The following is a 21,474-nucleotide window of genomic DNA, read 5'->3' on the forward strand; positions in this document are numbered from 1 at the left end:
TCTCCCTCTCTCTGACCCTCCCCCATTCATGCTCTGTCTCTCTCTGTCTCAAAAATAAATAAACGTTAAAAAAAATTTTTTTTTAAAAGAACAACTGGAAATTGACAGTATTGTATGTAATTTATGTAACTATAATAGTGGTGGGGAATAAAACAAAGCTGTTTTCCTGATTATATCCTCGGAGTTCAGTTAATTGAATACATTGGTCACATATATGTTCTGTTATGGCAGTTCCCATGCTCATCATGTTGAAATATTTAGCCAATAGAGGAATTTTTCCCAAGTAAACCTTCAAAACCATCATCACTGAACTATTTCCCCTGCAGTTACTAGCCAAGACCAGCCAAGCTTGGGGTACCTGAGTGGCTCAGTCAGTTAAGCATCTGACTCTTGATTTCAGCTTAGGTCATGATCTCACGGCACGTGAGATCAAGCCCCGCATCATGCTCTGTGCTGACAGCACAGAGCCTACTTGAGATTCTCTCTCTCCAGCTCTCTCTGCCCCTCCTTGACTCATGCGCACACTCTCTCAAAATAAATAAATACGCATTAAAAAAAAAAAAAGACTAGCCAAGAAAATCACCTGAATCTTTAAAGAATTTTTAGTAAAGATTCTTTACCAATCTTTGAAGGAATGCTACATTTTAAAGGGTGAGTGGAAGTTATCATGGCTTCTGATTAGACTAGAAGAACTTAGTCCTCTCAGAGTAGCATAAAGACCACCGAGGCAGCTTCACATCTAGAAAAAACTACTGGAACCAGGACTAGATTAACTCAGATAACCCCTATTTTGGGCTAATTGGAGCCCAGGGGGCTGCTGACCTGAGGGCCAGTGACCCAGGTTACAAAGTCAGGTAAGCATTAGCATGTCTTATAGTGTTCTAATAAATGCTTCTTTGATTCAGAGCATAGTCAGCTCATCACTTTTCACATAAAATATTATAATAAGAATAATCCAGTATTCCTAAATAAGAGATCTGAAAGTTTTCCAAAAATAAATTAAGAATAGTCTGTGTTTTAAAAAACATTTATTTCAGGAAAAACAAATCAATTTTAGTTAGCACCTACTTAAAGTTTGTGTAAAATTCAAGAAAGCTTAGACACTATGAAGGAAGAAACAAAATATGAGACACTAAGCTAAGATGAAAGGGGTGCTGATTAACAGTGAGTGTTAGGATGGTAACCACACTCCTGTCAAGGAGGGGACTAAACATGGGCCCCGAAAGGGAAGGGTTGAGTGACCATCTGTGGTCTCCCTTCATTCATTCACTCACTTCTGCTCCAGTTGGAGGAGTGATTGTTCTGATTGGTTGCAGTCTGGGGTTTTCACAGGACCACAGCTGAGTGTTGTTACTCTAACTGAGGAATGGGGACAGGACCCCTTGTAGTGTCTTGAACCCGCCTCCACTCCAGGCCTTTCTGGTGTTTTCCCTTTCTTTATTGTGCTCATGTGGATGTAGTCACAGGGCTTGCTTGGCTAATACACTTCTCCCAACAGGTAGGCCTCAAGATTTCACAGTAAACAAAAAGCCCCACTTTGTCCTTGAGTTTAAAGTCTAGGCTTCATTTCAGCCATTATCAAGTGCACTTTGACCTTACTGGGTATTTTTTGGGCCATTAGAAAAGCTGTATTTTAATCCTCATTTGTGAATTTTGTACATACTCTATTATTTGAAACTGCAGTGTGGTTGAGATGGTTGGATTAACCATATGCTTCCTAATTTCCCAAAAGAGCAAAATTAAAGGAAACTAAAATGTATTAAGGTGATTTTAACTTTTTTATTTTGAAATAATTTTAAGCTTAGAGAAAAGTTGAAAGAATAATACAAAGAACTCCCATTTGGGGCACCTGGGTGTCTCAGTTAAGCATCCAACTCTTGATTTTGGCTCAGGTCATGATCTCATGGTCATGGGATTGAGCCCCATGTCAGGCTCTGTGCTGAGCATGGATCCTGTTTGGGATTCCCTCTCACCCTCTGCCCCCCCGCCACACACAAACACACAAGTGTGCACATGCACAAGGTCTCTCTCTCTCCCAAATAAACATTAAAAAAACAAGCAAAAGCCAAAGAATTCCCATTTACTTTTCTTTCAAATAGCTCATTAACATGTTACTCCATTTGCATTATCATTTCCCTCTGTCTCTCTATATACACTTATGTGTGTTATATGTATGTGTATGTATATATATATATGTTTACATATGTATGTATATTTATGTATATAGAAATTATGTTTATGTATGTATATCTATGCATAGAGAGACATAAAAGCTAGAAACCAGTATATATACTGACTGGATTTTTTATGCAGAAGGGGAGCCAAGCCATTTCCACTATTTGTATGACAAAAATTTAAATATACAAATATCCAGGAAAATATGAAAAAGAAGAGGTAATGATACATGAAGACGGATTCATGAAACAGATTTAGATCCAAATATATACAAGAATTTAAAATATGATAAAAGTGGCATTTTAAATAAGTAGCAAAAGGAAATATTTAATAAATTGTGTTGGAATAGTGTCTGGAAAATGAAAAGCTGAATTTCTTCTTCACACCTTACACCAAAATGAGCTCCATGCATCAGAGATCTAAATATATGAAATATATCCATAGAAGAAAACATGAGAAAAATGTTTATCTAATCTTAAGATGTAGGTAGCTTTTCTAAGCAAGATATGACACCCCCAAGCCATGAAAGAAAGAAGGAAATACATATATAAAAAGTTTAAATACCTACATGGAAAAAAACAAATAAATAAATTCTGAATTCATATTGATACCAAAAATAAATAAAAACAACAAAAACAAAACTGTTGGTCACCATTGGAAATTGACAGAGCATTAACTTACCACTCTGAAAATTGATGAATAAAGAGAAAGAACCAGGCATTTGCTTTAGTCTTTCTATAGTCTTAGTTACACTATATTTCAGACTAAACAAATAATTGGTGAGAGAAAGTTCTTCTTTATAGTAAAGTTCCAGGGACGCTTCGGTGGCTCAGTTGGTTAAGCGTCCGACATCACCTCAGGTCATGATCTCACGGTTCGTGGGTTCGAGCCCCACATCGGGCTCTGTGCTGACAGCTCAGAGCCTGGAGCCTGTTTCAGGTTCTGTGTCTCCCTCTCTCTGTGCCCCTCCCCCACTCACACTCTGTCTCCCTCTGTCTCAAAAATAAATAAACATTAAAAAAAATAAAAAATATAGTAAAGTTCCAATTAAACATTGAAAAGGAATGAAGAATTAGAAAGTCACCATTATACAACATCTGATGAAATACACACTGAAGCATATGATTTTTTTTTTGTTTTTTTTTTAATATATGAAATTTACTGTCAAATTGGTTTCCATACAACACCCAGTGCTCATCCCAAAAGGTGCCCTCCTCAATACCCATCACCCACCCTGCCCTCCCTCCCACCCCCCATCAACCCTCAGTTTGTTCTCAGTTTTTTAACAGTCTCTTATGAAGCATATGATTTTTAAGGTTAGTGAGTACAGAGCAATGTTCTCAATCTTTAGTCATTCACATATCACTTTCATGATTTTTGTCATGCTGCAACCCACTGTCCTATTATTTTCTTAATGTTTGTCATTAATTGGTTTTTAAAATTAAACTCTGTCTCAAGTAGATGTTCTAATTTGATTTTTTCTCAAACATCCAAAGGAGATACCCAATAATTTCAATTTTCATTGTGTTTTTGTATACCACCTAAAATCATTCACAGGCCACACCAGACACATAGAGAACATGCTACATTCTTTATTTCATTTTGGGCTTTGAGTGACTTTCCTAGGATAAAGGGAACTCCTTCTGGAAATCAATTACCTTTCTTTTTTTCCTTCTCTCTAACTGGAAGCCTGTTTTATCACACATGTATGTATTAATATTTTGTTAGAGAACTACTTCTGATTTCTTTGAATAGCATGGTGATTATGTCCTGAGCAAAGATTAATCAGCTACCCTAATTGTGATGTTAGACTTCTTAGTCACGGTGAAGGAGCTCATTGATGAAATTCTTTGTACTTTCCTTTGTTCTGGTATTTGCCCCATTGTTTAATCAATCAACTTCCTCTCTTCTCCACAGTTTTGCTTATTCTGTTTTTCAGAATGAATTCTGGGGCTGCAGTCACTTTTCCTTATACTTTATCCTTAATACTAACTTGCTTGGGTTAATTTTTTTAACTTCTTAATTAATCGTCTTTTTTTGTTTCTACTTATAATTGAGGATATTCCATTGTTTTATTCTCAAGTGTATAATGATTTGTTTCCTTCGGACATCTAAGACATGAACAAGGATATTATTTACCAAATCCAATTAACATCAAAGGATGCACTTACTATCATGAACATGTTCATGTTGCAGGATGGGGGAAATCACCTCTCAAACTATAGACATAAAAACATTTTTGGAAATTTAGATTGTATGTGTAATATAGCTTTCAAATCATGGAGGAAGTCACCTTTTCAATCCAAAGCTTTTATTTACAAAATTGATAACTTATTCTGTCTTAATTTCTTTTTAATAAGAGTTTTATTAGATAAGAAAAAGCATAGGGGCGCCTGGATGGCTCAGTGGATTGTGTGCAACTTCTGCCCAGGTCATGATCTAGAGGTTCACGAGTTCAAACCCTGCATCAGGCTCTGTGCTGACAGCTCAGAGCCTGGAGCCTACCTCAGGGTTCTGTGTCTCCCTCTCTCTGCCCCTCCCCAGCTCTTGCTCTCTCTCTCTCTCTCAAAAATAAATAAAAACAGTTTAAAAAAAAGAAAAAGCATAATATTTTATTATGTACCGGCAGATTCATCCTGAAACAACTTTGATCTTCCAAGTGACTAGACATTCCTTTTCTTTGATGTCGTTACTTAAGTCCTTACAAGAATTACACACGATATGTGTCACAAATGCACCATTACAGGAGATTTATCTGTTATTCCTGAAAATTAACTATCTCATGCTCATCATTCTATGTTGACCTGCTGTTTCAAGGTATACCTTGTAGAACCATTTTGATGTAGTCATTTTCTGTAGGGGTAAAAAATCACATAAAGCATTTTTCATGTAAGAATACAGTTTTTAAAGAACATATTTAGAAAGAAAATGTGTAAACAATAAATGGTTTTGTCTTAATGATTAAAATATACTGCAGACATGTTAATGTGGTAAATAACTTTGAGGACGGGGATCTATTTTCACAGAGTTTAGGAGTTGACACTCTTCCTCCTCCTGACCCCAAACCACCCAGAGCTGAATTCAACTACAGTGTGGGTTTTAAGGATTTAAATGGTAAGCAAAATAATTTCTTAAGTAATTTGAAATCATAACAATGACTAACATCTGTACAGAACTATGATTTGAAAACAAAAATGTAAGGAACCTAGACATTTTAAACTCCTGGATTTTGGCTTGTGTTTTATGGTGTTTGGATTAAATTGGGGGGCCAAAAAGATATTTTTGCCTACAATGAAAGGGAATACTATCCTGCATTTATGTAGAGTATCAAAGCTATTTTTTTTAAGTAAAGGGAGTTTCTTCCTAGTACTAAGAACCAAGAGTAAGAAGCTACAATAGAATAAAAAAATATTAACAAGGAAATGTCCCTTCAAAGATAATAATGAACTATCCATTTCAGAATGTTTGATAATATATGTATGGGTGCTTCAAAATATATTTTAATTGATATATAATTAATATGTATTTGCTCTATTTTTTATCTTCCCTGAAATCATCACATTATTTTATTAACAAAAATCTGTCTTCTTATTTAGTACGAAGACAATCTTTAGCCCATGTGCTTTTTAAAACTACAATGAATCTTGTAGTAATTGCTTCCAGTGAGAATGCACTGCAACTCTTGAAAAAGCTTTTCCAAAGACGTGCAGTACCCACCAAAAAAATGAAAAACAAAGTAATAGAGAAGCCCAGTTACAGAAATCCAGAATTCCAAGTTTTTTTTCTGCCACTGGGTTTCTTTGTTTCTGTTATTTTTAGTAATTTTTTTTATAAACCTTTAGGTGCCAATGCCTATACCTGGACAAATTATAATACATTTCTTCTGACTTCTTTTCCCCCCTTCTTTTCTGTTTGCCATATAAACTTAACTATTCCTGGCAGTTATTTCCATCATGAGATTGAGTGATGGTAACATTCATGACATTTCAAAAGAAGCAATACACCTTGGTAAACTGTCTGACATTAATAAATAACATATACTTGCACATATGAACAGTGCGGGTTTTTGCCTAATCACACTCACCATGGCTGAGTGCTTTAATCAGTTCAATTAAAAGAATTAATCAATACTGCAGTTATAGACGACTCAACTACTGCTTTCTAAGCACTCAGTACCTAGTCTCCAAAAATTACTGAAAATGACAGAAACAAAGAATCCCCACAATAATATAGTATTGTTTAAGTATAGTCACGAAAAACTCATGTCATTAAGACTAGAAGATAAGACATATCTATGAGGCACAATTTGGGTAGAGGACAAAACCATTAAAAACTACTTATGTGTACTGAAAATTAAATGTGTTGGTAATTAGAAAAGAAATAGGCTTTTTACTGTCTTCACTTAAAATGTTGCTAAAATAAGTTAAAAATATTTTGCCCAAAGTCATTCAGAGAGTTAAAGACTTCCGAACAGAACCCATTCAATTCTGTATTGCTCACTTCTGTATTGATATAGTTAAGGTTATGATTTTCTTTAGAAATTGTTAATATGAGAACTGTTATGGGAACTCTGTCCCTAAAATTTTTATAAAGGATTAAAATAATTTGCTCATATGGCAACAGTCACAACATAATTGCTGACATTAAGAAATTATGAATATACTTCATTTGTTCTACATATTTTTTTTGAAAATTTTTAAATTAATTCAATTTTATGAAGAAGTTATATGCAAAAATGGCTTAGAAGAAAATAAATCCTTTTTACACATTTACTTGAGTCCAAGTGCTATACACTAGAACTATCAGCATGAGTATAATATGCTACTTGGTATTTACTATGATGGTGTTTGGCAATAAATTATTTCACAGAGCTTCATGGTCGTTGCTGAGTAAGCTGCATTTCCTCATTCCACTTCATCCTGCATGTAGCAGGTGACTCTTCTTCCTCATGAATCCCTTCCATACTGCCCATCCTGTGTTCATTACATTTGCCATCCAGTGAATGCCTGCTTACCAAAGCACTCCTCTAACAATGCTCACTGACACCACTCCCCCATAGGCCCCACAGTCTGTCAGCTTTCAGGATCACATGTCCAATCACCGATCACACATGGAAGAAATTCCAGTGAGAACTGTCCTTCCTCACCCTCACTCTGAAAATCCGTGTCCGTGCTTTTTTAAAAGTTAACTCTCAGCTCACCGGCTTATGAAGTATTTACCACTTAACCCAGTTCTTTAAAATTATTTTTTACCTCTCAACCTCCTTAGTGCTTTATTTCCTGCTGATAATCATTAATCACTCTTTCTTTGAATGTGAGAGTTTCCGTAGTTGGATGGTGTGCCTACAGAAGTTCTATCCTTACCACAAGTCTCAAAGCATACTAAACCCCAGTTGATTGGGACCTACTTTCTTCCAAATAGATTTATCATCGGTACTCTGTCTGCTCTCCTAAGGCCTGGGGAAAACTCCCCTTCCATCTGTTTCCAACATCTCCCCTCCCCTACTTTTCTAAAACTCTCAGCTCTTGCACCAGAATATACAAGAATTCCTATTTAGGCAACTAATCATGTGCTTGGATCTGACTTTGTAGCTAATCTGTGAGGGTAGAAAATAAGTTTTTCTCCTTTTATGGGGGGTGGGGGGTGGAGGAGAACTTCAGCTTTGTTGAGGTATAATTGACAAAATTTTAATACATTTAAAGTGTACAGCTGTAACTGACTCGATATATGTGTGCGTATAGAAGAATTTCCTCCATAGAGTTAATTGACACATCAACAGGGGCGCCTGGATGGCTCAGTCCATTAAGCGTCTGACTTTGGCTCAGGTCATGATCTTGCAGTTTGTGAGTTTGAGCCCCACGTTGGGCTCTGTGCTGCCAGCTCAGAGCCTTGAACCTGCTTCTTTGCCCCTCCCCCCCATACTCTGCCTCTCTCAAAAATGAATAAACATTAAAAAAAATGAACACATCCATCACCTCACATGTTGTTGTTGAGAATATTTAAATTCTACTCTCTCAGCAAATTTCAGTTAAATAACAGTATTATCAACTATGGTCACCATGTTATACATTGGTTCCTGAGACCTTATTCATCTTTATAACTAAAAGTTTGTACTCTTTCGCCAGCCTCTCCCTGTTTCCCACACCCCCCTGCCCCTGACAACCCGTACCCAAATACCACTCTTAAAAATGACCTTCTTAAAAATGACACACACACACACACACACACACAATGAAGTATTACTCAGCAATCAAAAAGAATGAAATCTTGCCATTTGTAACTGCATGAATGGAACTAGAGTGCATTATGCTGAGTGCAATTAGTCAGTTGGAGAAAGACAAATATCATATGACTTCACTCATATGAGGACTTTAAGATACAAAACAGGTGAACATAAGGGAAGGGAAGCAAAAATAATATAAAACAGGGAGGGGGACAAAACCTAAGAGACTCTTAAATACAGAGAACAAACAGAGGGCTGCTGGAGGGATTGTGGGATGGGGGGATGGGCTAAATGGGTAAGGGGCATTAAGGAATCTACTCCTGAAATCATTGTTGCACTATATGGTAACTAACTTGGATGTAAATTAAAACATAAATATTTAATTTAAAAAATGAAAATTCTTTAAAAAATGGCCTTCTTTCTGTTTTCCCAGGTAGAAATTGTTACTTTGATCATTAACGTGGTGATTTTTCCTATCAGAGTCCTTAAATGCGCTGGAAGACCAAGATTTAGATGCTCTCATGGCAGATCTGGTAGCAGACATAAGTGAGGCCGAGCAGAGGACAATCCAGGCACAGAAAGAGCCTTCTCAGAATCAGAATCATCCAGCACCCCTGAACATACCAGATTTCAGCGGTGCAGCCGCTCTTGGTTACGGAGCAAATGTTGCTGTAACTAGTGTTAGCCAGTATGAGGATGATTTACCACCTCCGCCGGCTGATCCCATGTTAGACCTTCCACTGCCGCCACCACCTCCTGAACCTCTCTCTCAGGTAAGTGTGTGGGGCAGGGATGGCAGGACTCTTGACCTCTGCTACCCATGGTCTTTGACTTTCTTCAAAATGACAGTTACATTCATAATTACCTAATTTCTGAGATACTTAAACAAGGATACTGAGTACGTTTGTTGCAAAGCCAGAGTCCTCCATAAGAAGACACATTGGTGTGTATAAAGAACATATTGGGGACATACTCAGGAATTATTATAGCTCGGCTTAAGTTTATATTTGTATGCGACACTCCCTGATAGTACTCAACCTTTTAGGGTAATGTTTTATTAACTTGGCATGAGCAGTGCAACCAATTTTATATCATGTCTCTGTCTCTGGTGCTTGCCCAGTATGTAAAGAATTGAAAGCATTCCTCACATACTTCTGAATTGAACTAAATGGAATTTTGTTGAATTTGGCTACCCCGTTCAGTAGAGCAAATATATCTATGAACTATTGGTAATCTCGTAGTTGGGTGGAGTGAGGGTGGAACATTTACTTACAAAAATCAAAGGGCTTTAGGAGCACCTTGGTGGCTTAGTCAGTTGAGCATCCAACTCTTAATTTCAGCTCAGGTCATTATCCCAGGGTTATAGAATTAAGACCCGCATTGAGCCCACACATTGGGCTCTGCACTGAGTGTGGAGTCTGCTTGAGATTCTCTATTTCCTCTCTCTCTCTCTCTCTCTCTCTCTTTCTCTCTCTCCCTCCCTCCCCCTCCCTCTCTCTTCCCTCTCTCTCTCTTTCTGCCCCTCTTCCCTACTCATGTGCTCTATCTCTCTCTCTAAAATAAAAATAAATAAAAATAAAGGGCTTCAGGCTCATAAAATATTTTACTCTCTTTTCTGCCTGCTCACATGTGTTTGTCAGTGTTTTCTTGGTGAATTATAAGTTTAGGTTTGAGTTTGAGTCTTAACTTTTAGAAAACTAAGGACCCCTTTAGGAATCAAATAAAAACTAAGACTCGCAGAAAATGTATGCTGATCCAGAAAAATGTATATAATCTCAGAGAGTACTCAAATCCCTTGAGATCCACCTGTAGATTCCTCAGGTTAGACTCCAGCTTTGAGCCACTCAGAGATTTCTGTGGACTAAATATGTGAAGCTCTTTTAGAGTCCTCATTTTATCTTTGAAGTTACTATTTCTAAGATACAAAGAGTGACTGCATTCTACATCTTTGGGTTGAACATTTTTGTTATGGTTATTTAAATTCTGAAAATCAAATGTGAAATTCGGTGCCTCCTAACACAGCCTTTTGTCAACATAAAGTAACTAACACATTAGCCATGGCCCAGGTACTTTCTCACTGCTGTTCTCTAGTGGATGGTGTTGAATGTCTTGCTGTTTTACAGGAAGAAGAAGCAGCCCTAGCCAAGGCTGATAAAATTAAGCTAGCATTGGAAAAACTGAAGGAAGCCAAGGTCAAGAAGGTAAACTATGAATCACTTTTGCATGGGGCAGTTAAGTTAATGACATTTACGCTTAATGGAAAAAAAAAAAAACTAAAATTTCTAGTGGTGTTTTCCAAATAGGTATAAATTTTTTTTTTAATTTTAGGACAGATAATTACATAGTTATTCTTTCTGTGACATCAGTTGGCTCATTTGTGATTGATAAAGAGGGATCTATTTAATACAAATGTGGAAGTTTCCAAGTTTCCACCCCCAGGGCTCCCTCCCCTGGAGGCACCCTCTTGTTCTGCTCAGCTGTCATGTAATAGCAAGTGGTGCCACCTTCTGGGCCCACTTAACTGGGTCAGAGCTTCGCTTCCATTGGCTTTCCCTTAGTCAGCATTTCCCCAGTTGCTTTTGTACATTTTTCATCACCCCTGAGGCAACCTCCAGCCCCGCTGCCCGCCCTAGATGTCCTGGTTATTTCCTGAGATCTCAAATGTTTTGACTAGTGCTCTGGGTTCAAAGTTGCATATATTTTGAGTGATCTGTCTAATCCTATTCTCCCAATAAGCCTGCAGTTTCTTTGTGTGTTTTCTGCAGACTGTAGGCTTTCCAGGAACACATATATTACATTATCATAGAAACACATGTATTTAACCTCAGTAGAATTGCATACCTAATAACAGCTAAGTGTTAATGATAGTTGATTTGGTAACTTAGAAGAAAGATGAAACAATCTTATTTCACTTCCTGAAGCATATGCCATGTCTGAGACCACTTAAGAACTTCTTACTTCTAGCTGGGTAAATTGTTCTTTTCACAGAGCATAAGACCTTATATTCCTGCAGTACGTATCAGGGTTCCTTGGATGAAAGTGTTCAATACATGCTGAATAATATTCAGTAAATAGTCCTTGACTATCCCTGGGTTCAGACATTCAAGGTTCATGTGTGAAAGTCTTCCCAGATCAGTCTGGCTCCATTCATTCTAAACATGCATGAAATTCTTTACCATTATTCTTCCCAGTTCTCTACATGTGATTAAATTCTGTTTCAGTTATTGGAATCATACATCCTCAGCTGCCTTGCCCTTCTGTCCCCTTGTACTCATCTCATTAAGCCCTGGCTAACTCCAGCTCTCCTCCTACTCAGTCTGCCCCTCACCAGTGCCTAGGCTTCCCAACAGTGCAGGCACTCTCCCACTAACCTAGGAAATGATTTCTACCTGTTCTCTCCTTTAAAACTTCCAATACCTTCCACATCCACATTCTCTCAGCTAATGATGTTGCTCCCTGTTGCACTGAGAAAATAGCAGGACTCAGAAGGAAGGTTCCATAAGCTCCTGACACATTTATCTTCCTGCCTGCCTGCACCTGTGACATAGAGTCCATAGTCTTTCCTGTAACTGTTGATGAGCTGTCATGTTTCTGAGACCAGCTTCTCATGTGCTCCAGTTCCCATCCTGTCTTCTTGCCCCTCCCATGCTAAAGCCTCCCATGGTGCCCCATCTCACACAAAAAAAGCCCAATCCTCACAGCAGTTGAAAGCCCGTAGATGGTCTGGCTGCCCGCTGTCCCCCACCACTTACCCCATTCTTGCTACCTGGTCTCACCATTGGTCTTCAGACACTCGAGGAATGCTCTGGCCTCAGGACCTTTGCACTTGACAGTGTCCTACCTCAAAAGCTCTTCCCCAGATACTGGTGGGTTTTCTCTGTTCCTCTCCTAGGTCTGGTCACCTTCTCAGTGAGGCCTTCTGATCTGACATTGCACTCACACGTCACCACTACCCCCACCCCTTCCCACTTTCTTTTTCTCTTCTGTGCTCATCACCATCCAGCATACTGTCTACTTCTATTTATTGCCTACATCTCCTCCTCACACCCACAGAAGTTCCTCCAGGGATTTTTGTGTTTTCTTCACTGACACATCTGCATCCCATAGAACGGTGCTGGGTTTACAGATATACTCCAGTTCAGGCCATGTCTCTTCCTGTGTAGAGTTAAATTCTAGAGGGGGAGTAAGTGTTAGGAGGAAAGTAAAGCAGAAAGAAGTGATGGAGAGCACCTGAGCCACTCCTAGGTGGACCTAGTGATGGGGGAGGCCTTTCTGAGGAGACACCACTTAAGCAAAGACCTGGGCAGCAAGAAGAGGCCAGCTCCCCCTGCACACAGTTGGGGAGTGTCCTGGGCAAGCTGGGTGGCCATTGTTCAGAGAGCCATTGAGTAGGAGGGAAAGTTGAGGAGGAGTTGAGGTCAGAGAGGCAGGCCAGGCCACACAGCCTCACAGACCCAAGGAAGAGTCTGGAATGTATAAGTGCATTGGGAAGCCATTTGAGGGTTTTTAACCAGGGATAATATCTGGTTTTCAGAGATCATCCTGGATACTTCATGGAAACTGGAAAGGATGACAAGCAGGGTGGCCTGTTCTACAGCCCACATTAGCACAGTGGACATAAATGGACATAAACCTGGGCCACAGTGGGTCACTAACTTTATCTGTAGGGTAAAAACACAGAAGGAAATGAGTACAAAGAAAATTCACAATTACTTAAACTATTTTAAAACACCAGACTGTTTGTGAAAGGGGGGCCACATTGGCTATATTTTCAGAGGGGAAGTGAAAAGAGAAGTCGATTGTTAGATAAAAAGGTAGGACAGCTAGCTTGCTCAGTCGATTTGCTTCAACTAGAGGTTAAGAGACTGGGAGGAGATAGCAGCTGTTTCCTGCAGCGTATCAGAAAGCCAGAGAACTTCAACCATAATTTAGGTGAGGTAAATTGTAACGGTAAACACAGTGCACAACCTGTCTTGATTCAACGAAGATGTCAAACAAAGCCACTCTGTACGTTTGAGTTGTACGTTTGGTCTGATTTCAGACACTCCAGATACGTTCCTTAAAACAGAAACCTGTGAGCACAGAACATTAAGAAAATAACAGAGACAAAAATAAAAAATTAAAAAAAAGAAAATAACAGAGACACACTTGTACATTACTAACATGACTAAGATGTACTCATACATAGTCTGCAACATAGAAATGGAGTCTGAAGTACTCTGTAGTACTCAAGTACTCAAGTACTCTGTAGAGTGTTGACATCATTTTGGATTGCAAATGATGTACATACAGCTTATGTTACAAAGCTTTTGGAACTGGAAATGGGATCAGACTCACTCACTAACTTCATGTGTTTGTTCATTTGCTTTAAAGCTCGGTGACACAGGAGAGCAATTCCATGTGTCAATTTTATCATGGAATCAAAGAAAATGTATATCATTTTCTTTGTATATGATGTATAGGATCATGTATATGATTCTAGGATATTCTTTTATTTAACAACTTGCAAAAGAAAAAGAAGAAATGATAGAAATCATGAAGTTCTTACTGTAACAGATTAGAAAAGGGAGGTTTTTTTCATTCTTGAATCATTCTATCCTGTATCAAACAGTATAGATATGAAAAGCGCTCTGCTTGCTCAATCACATAACTGGGATGTAGCAATATTACGTGTTAGTGTAGCTACTCTTCAGCTTGTAAATGTGACAGAAGCTGTGAAGAATAGTAAATACAATTTCTTCCTGCTAAAAGTTGCCAGCCTTCTCTTGTTTTTTTTCTTTATTTTCCAAGTTCTGTAATTGTAGACATTCATAACTACATGTGGATTAAATTTAGTTTGCAACTTCTGCCAAAAAAAATAAAAAAAAGTTTCATCACTGTGAAATTATGTGATTCAGTTTTTGTCCCTCTATCTAAAAACAAAACAAGCCTGGAGCCTGTTTCCGATTCTGTGTCTCCCTCTCTCTCTGCCCCTCCCCCGTTCATGCTCTGTCTCTCTCTGTCCCCAAAATAAATAAAAAACGTTGAAAAAAAAAAAATTTAAAAAAAAAAATAAATAAATAAAAACAAAACAAAACACAAACATATGTTTTCTTTTCTCAAGAATACCTAAGCAAAAATGAAATGTGGTCAAACATCATTATTTTTTCCATCATGGAGATTAAGTCTTCTAAATTCTAACGTTGGCCGTGTTTTCTTAGGACATGTAGCTACTCCACATCAGTAATTCTCAGCAGAGGGGTTCCTGGGTGGCTCCATCAGTTAGGCATCTGACTCTTGATTTTGGCTCAGATCATGATCTCAAGATTCGTGAGTTCAAGCCCCACGCTGGGCTCTGCACTGACAGATTTCTCTCTCTCCCTTTCTTTCTGCCCCTCCCTCGCTTGTATGCACTCTCTCTCACTCTCTCTCTCTCAAAAATAAATAACCTTAAAAAATATTTACAAAAAAATACTAATAATTTTCAGTAGAGAGCAGTGGGTTGGCCTTCCACAGAAAATAAATCGTAATAAAGCCCGCTATTTGAGGATTTTGTGTTTCTGTACAACCCTCCATGCTTCATGCCTCAGGTCAGATGAATGTTTCTTTGACTTTGTGGCACTTGGACCTATCGTTTTAAATACATCAAAAGACAAACATACAGGAAAAAAGCAACCTTCCAACAAGATGTTTCTGGGCTACAGGTTTTATAGGTTTTCAAGGGAGAAAAAGTATTCTGCAGACAAACCTGGACTAAAGGTCTAATTTGAATGATCCTGTGGAGAGGATACGCACTTTTGCTGCCCTGATGTCTTATGTTTTCACTCTCAGTGTGCAACTGTTGAGAAGAAGGCATATGCTAACTTGTGGTTCCTTCGGGCCCCTCACCCAGATTTCTATCTCCACCCATACCCTGGGTTTCTGTCAGTAACTCTGCATAACAATCCACAAGATTGCGCTCTTCATCCTGTTCCCTATAGAACGTTTTGGAGATCCAATTAGGTGGAAGTAGGACAGGAGAGGCAGTTTCTCAGGGGCTCAGAACCTAACCCAACCTCATCTGTGAATAACCAGTACAGACCCTAGACAAACAGAATAGGCAGAACTTGTCTTTATCTGTTTCACACTTCTCTTTTCAAGTTAGAATAGAAATGTAAGTAAGCAAGAGTGGTACCAGGCAGTTCTGGTTAGGGATGTTTCCAGGAATTCTCTGTATAATGTGTATAGTTGGAGACACCTCAGGCTGATGGTCAGTCAGGGCAGTGTTGTCTGGAAAGGAAAAGGTAACAACATCTGCTTCCGGCATGGCAATCAGAGATAGACTCCAACTTGATTGACTCTCACTAATGCTAATTCCCATGTAATTAGGTAGGATCAGTGATCTTGGTAAAGACTAAAATAAGAACACAGGGTTTTCTAGGAGTTGTAGGAAATCTTCCCCAAACATATGTGTGTAGTAAATTGGGGCTCAGTGGGCACATTTCCGCTGTTCCTTTTGAAGACTGGTTATATAGCACCATCGTAATTACTTCATGAATGAATTATCTTATATTAAATCAGAATCATGGTCTCTCTGGAGTGGGGGGGGGTCGGAATATTTTATAACTTTGACAAGTTGCCTGGGAAAAATCAGTGAAATCCTATGTCCTTATTGAAGATGAGTAAATTCTGCTCCCACCAAACCCTCCAGATTTGGAATGGGATAACTATCAATTTCACTGTGAACTCAGTGCAGTAGAATTTTTTTAAAAAATGGAATGAAAAGTAAATTTGATCATTAATTTGCCTTCATGCCTCCATAATTCATTTTGCTTAATCCACCTCTAATCTCAAAGATACTCAGCTATGACACAGTCTGTAACCCTCCCGTAAGGCCCCTCAGTGGTATTGTGTCGCTATGTACTCTTGACCTTCAAAAGAATTGTAGTTTAACCAACTTGATCTTTTCTGTATCTTAGAACTCTTGGGTTGCATGAAATAGGACTCAACTCCAGCTAAGCAAAAGAAGAATTTATTATAGACATGCTTTCAAACAAGAAATGCTTCTGGGCTCCTGGATGAACCTCAACAAGTATAGAAAGATATCAGGAGAGCAGGAAGTCAGCACTTCTTTGATCCTGTTTGTTTTCTGTCTGCTTCACCAGAATGCAGGGTCTCTGAAGGCTGGGCAAGGACTTTGTTTATTATGCGTTTTTTTCAGTTTGGGTTTTTTTGTTTGTTTTGTTGTGTTGGCTTGTGGGTTTTTATTTTTGGTTTGTGAATAGGTTTTTCCATCTCCATATTTTTTGCACCTTAAGCAGTACTAAGCATATGAGTGAGTTCATATTGAGTGACTTTGCAGGAGACCTTCTTACTTAAATTCACAGAAATAATAACAACTTTGAAACCTTAATCTTCATGGCCTTCTCCAGTTGCTGAAATTTACTAGCTGCCCTGTGGCTTTATCCTCAGCTTGTTGTCAAGGTGCACATGAATGATAACAGCACTAAATCGTTGATGGTGGATGAGCGGCAATCAGCCCGGGATGTTCTAGACAACCTTTTTGACAAAACCCACTGTGACTGCAGTGTAGACTGGTGTCTTTATGAAATATACCCAGAACTTCAAATTGGTAAGTCCCATCGTCAGTGTTAGACTGTGCTCCAAAAACCTGTGGGTTTGCTTTTTTATGGGTTTTGGTCTCTTATTAAGAAGAATTTGGTTCAAGACTATCAGGATTTCCCATAAATCACTCCCCTTATGGCAGATTCGGTGCTTGACTCTTCATTCCTTTGTGGTGAAGAGCCTCAGATTGTAACAAGTAGCCACACCTTGGGGGATGTAAACACTATTATTGCCACCGCTGTAGTGGTTCCATAAGAAAGAGAAAGTGATAGGATGATACCTCTTACTGCATGCTTAGTAAGTTGAACATATTGTGGGAGGGCCTGGGTATCTGTCAGCTAATGTCTCTTTAGAGTTTGCATCTTTACACTATAGTGTAACTCTGCCATACATCAATGTTCATTTCCCCTTCCACCGTCCCCACTCACACTTTGTTTAGTTGAAGAGGCTCAGCTCCAAAGAGCAAAGGACAGTTGGTAGAATTGGAGTAAAAAAAAAAAAAAAAAAAGTGAAAAAGCAATTAAAGAAATACTCTTGTTACTTCTCTTTGTTAAAATCACTCAGAACAGTTGTCTCTCTCAGGAGAGCTTGGTGGAATACAGAATTACCTGCCTTCAAAGCTTTCAGTGAATTTTTTTTTTTAATGAATGAAATGGTGTACACTGAAAGAATCTCTTGAGGTATTTTGCAACTCTCTGAGTCAAATAGAGAAATGAAAGCCTTCCTGTATGTTTAGGTTTGGTTCAGATATGCGTATGTAGTTTTTAGTGTCTTGGGGGGTGATGTTTCAGAGAACATATCACATGTCTCATAGCCTCCTTCAGAGTTGTTAAGCCAATTATTGCTTCATGGTCCTCCTTATGGATAAGATGTTTACCTCCATCTGAGACTGTTTAAAGTGAAAAGTAAAAATGCAGATAAGAAACAAGTGCAGTGGCTGGCCATTATCACGATATTGTATGGTCGTCTGCCATGTTTTTTTGTGGAAAATAAGTTGAAGACCTGACACTGAAGAAGAAACATAATAGGGGTGTTACAATGTGACATCATGGAAGAATTAGGAATTTCTAAAAACCGATGAGAAGAATGAAGCATTGTATTTAACTCAATACTAGCTTAATTCTCTGTTGGAAACCCTAATGTCTTGGGTTGGAAAGAATGCTTTTTCTTGTTTCATCAGAAAGGATTTTTGAAGACCATGAAAATGTTGTTGAAGTCTTATCAGACTGGACAAGAGACACAGAAAATAAAGTGCTATTTTTGGAGAAAGAGGAAAAATACGCTGTATTTAAAAACCCCCAGGTAAGATAACTTGTATATAGTTAAACCATATAAAATATGGAGGATTTTTTTTAATGTCACCTGTGTACTAACAAACATCATTCATTGTCTCACAAAATATTGCAAATATATTCCTTTAAAAAAAACACACACACACACAATCCAGGGACACCTGGGTGACTCAGTCAGTTAAGTGCCAGACGTCGGCTCAGGTTATGATCTCACAGTTTGTGGGTTCGAGCCCTGCATCAGGCTCTGTGCTGACAGCTCAGAGCCTGGAGACTGCTTTGGATTCTGTGTCTCCCTCCCTCTGTCCCCTTCTCTCTCTCTCTCTCTCTCTCTCTATGTCTATCTCTATCTCTATCTCTATCTCAAAAATAAATAAACATTAAAAAAAAAAATAAAGGAATGCCTGCGTGGCTCAGTCAGTTGAGCATCTGACTTCCACTCAGGTCATGATCTCATGGTTCATGAATTCGAACCCCACATTAGACTCTCTGCTGTCAGCACAGAGGCCTCTTACATCCTGTCTCCCTCTCTCTCTTCCCCTCACCTCCCTTTCTTAAAAATAAATAAACATTAAAAAACTTAAAAAAAATTTTTTTTGTTACATTTCTTTATTTTTGAGAGGCAGAGAGACAGAGCATGAGTGGGGGAGGGGCAGAGAGAGAGGGAGACAGAATCAAAGGCAGACTCCAGGCTCCAAGCTGTCAGCACAAAGCCCGATGTGGAGCTCGAACTCATGAACCGTGAGATCATGACCTGAGCTGAAGTCGGATGCCTAAACGACTGAGCCACCCAGGCGCCCCCAAAAATTTTTTCACTTAATAAAAATACACAAACTCAACTCTTAGGTCATATGTAAACTATAATAGGCCCTTAAAGGATTCGGAAAGAATAGAAACCATTTTGTTTTTTTTAGATCCAGCATCCAAAGCATATCTGTCTGTTTATTAATCCTCTTCTTCTGTCCTTACTTCTATTTGGCTACATTAATTCAATATACCTTGATGCACTAAGGGTCATGAATGCTTCATGTTTTAAACACTCTTTTTTGTTGTTGCTAATACTTGGTGCTTATTGATGCTGGGATTACTAAAGAGGGCACCTGGAAAATGTACCATTTATTGTGATTTAATTCTATAAACAGTCTACGTAATGAAAAGCATTATTCTCCGGGGAGCCTGGGTTGCTCAGTCAGTTAAGCGTCCGACTCTTGATTTCGGCTCAGGTCATGATATCGAGCCCTGCCCTGGGCTCCGTGCTCGGTGTGGATCCTGCTTAAGAGTCTCTCATACTCCCATGTGCTCATGATCTCTCTCTCTCTCTCTCTCTCTCTCAAAAAAAAATTTTTTTAAAAAGCATTGTTCTCCATATTTGAAAAAGCTTCCTTCAAGTCATGTGTACAAGGATGTCACAGAAATACAGGCCTTTTCCCACTGTGGCCTCCAGCCGACTGTAATTGCATGAGGATCATTAAGTCTTTTTTGGAAAGTCAAAGAACATTAAACACAGACAAGATCATTGGGGACATCCAGACACCTTTATATTTTACAGGTTAAAAAAACTAAGTCCCATATCACTAGAGGCAGAAATAGCAGGATACTAGAGCAGCTTTCTTGTGAGAAAATGCTCTTTCCCCTGTACTGTGCTTTTTTCTAGAGTCTTCTCTAGGTTTTGTGGTGGTGCACTGACAAGAAAGCAATTAAATACTATTGTCTTTGACAAATATTGAACAATAAAAGTATGGTTGATGCTTGAACAACACAGTGTGGGAGGGACGTTAGGGGCCCCGACCCCCTATGCAGTTGAAAATCTGTGTATAACTTTTCACTCCCCAAAAACTTAATTACTGATAGCCTGCTGTTGACTGGGAAGCCTTACCAATAACATAAACAGTCAATTAACACATATTTTGCATATTAGATGTACTATTCAGTGTGTTCTGACAATAAGCTATGGAAAAAATATTAAGGAAAAAATCATAAGGGAAAGAAAATACAGTACTGTACTATATCCCCCCCCCACCCCGCCAAAAAAAATCCGTATATAAATGAATCCATGCAGTTCAAACCTGAGTTGTTCAGGGATCAACTACAAAGTTTTCCAGTTGTAACTACCTTCAATGGAATGGTTTAATGCCTGTATTAGTTAGGGTACCATCTTAGCTTCTGTGACAAAGAGACTCCCTAGATCAGTGGTTGAAACCAGCTAGAAGCTTTATTCTTTCTCACGTACCAGTGCAGACATAGGTGGGTAGATTTAGTAGGAGGCTGTGCCATTCTCAACAATGGCTTCTGTCTCTGGGCCCAAGGCAGCTTTTCCACCTGGCCATTTCCCAGTTCTTAGGGAGGGAATAAAGAGCCAGGGAACTGCACAACCACACGTTTACTGGAAGGACCTGGAAATGGCACTTTTACTTCTGCTTCCATCACATTGGCCAGAACTTAGTTACAGGGGATTTTGAGCTACACAAGAAACTGACAAGTACAGTCAATTTGAACAACGATACACATAACTAAAATCGGGAGTTGTATTCAGAGTCACCACTTTGCACAGTTCCTCCACAAAGAAGTTTTCACATTGAGTCTATAAAAATGGTGCCCAGCGCTGTGTAACATGGCTATAATATTGTATAACCAAGAGGAGAAAGAAGAGAATAAGTATAGGCGGATATCTGCAGCTTGCCATGGCATCTAATGAATCAGTGCACAAAATATAACTACATGCTGTGAATTTTTACAAAGTGCACATCCCATTGAACTACCACCCACATCAAAATATAGAGCATGAGTGATACACCAGCAGACTCGCTTATGTCCCTTTCCAGCCATTGACCCCCATTACAAGAATAATCATGATTCTGACCTCTCTGGCCTCGGTTTTTCATGCTTTTTAACTTTGTATAAAATGGAATCATATCATAGTACTCTTTGGTGTTTACCTTCATTCCTTTTGTTGCATATGGCAGAACATGGTTTGTTCTTTTTCTTTGCCCTTTGGTATTCCACTGTGCATTTGTACCAAAATAAGTTTATCTGTTGTATTACTGATGGACATTTGATTTGTTCCTAGTTTGGGGCTTTAACAAGTAATGCTGTTGACAACACTTTTGTACCTGTATTTTGTTGAACATATGGAGACTTTTTTCTTGTGTAATACATACAAGTACAATTGCTAGCTCATAGTTTCTGCACATATTTAGTTTTAGG

General features: G+C 38.6%; 1 protein-coding gene across 1 annotated transcript in view; it reads left to right on the forward strand.

Moving 5' to 3' along the window:
• The window catches only part of APBB1IP (amyloid beta precursor protein binding family B member 1 interacting protein), a 106,432-nt gene that overhangs the window by 37,819 nt on the left and 47,139 nt on the right, over positions 1-21,474 (forward strand). The window contains exons 3-7 of the mRNA XM_049624724.1: positions 5,202-5,289; positions 8,879-9,171; positions 10,522-10,599; positions 16,829-16,988; positions 18,162-18,283. Of these exons, the coding sequence (XP_049480681.1) occupies positions 5,202-5,289; positions 8,879-9,171; positions 10,522-10,599; positions 16,829-16,988; positions 18,162-18,283 (741 nt within the window). The remainder of the gene's footprint in view (positions 1-5,201; positions 5,290-8,878; positions 9,172-10,521; positions 10,600-16,828; positions 16,989-18,161; positions 18,284-21,474) is intronic.

This window comes from Panthera uncia, chromosome B4 (assembly GCF_023721935.1).
Source record: "Panthera uncia isolate 11264 chromosome B4, Puncia_PCG_1.0, whole genome shotgun sequence".
Taxonomy (NCBI): domain Eukaryota; kingdom Metazoa; phylum Chordata; class Mammalia; order Carnivora; family Felidae; genus Panthera; species Panthera uncia.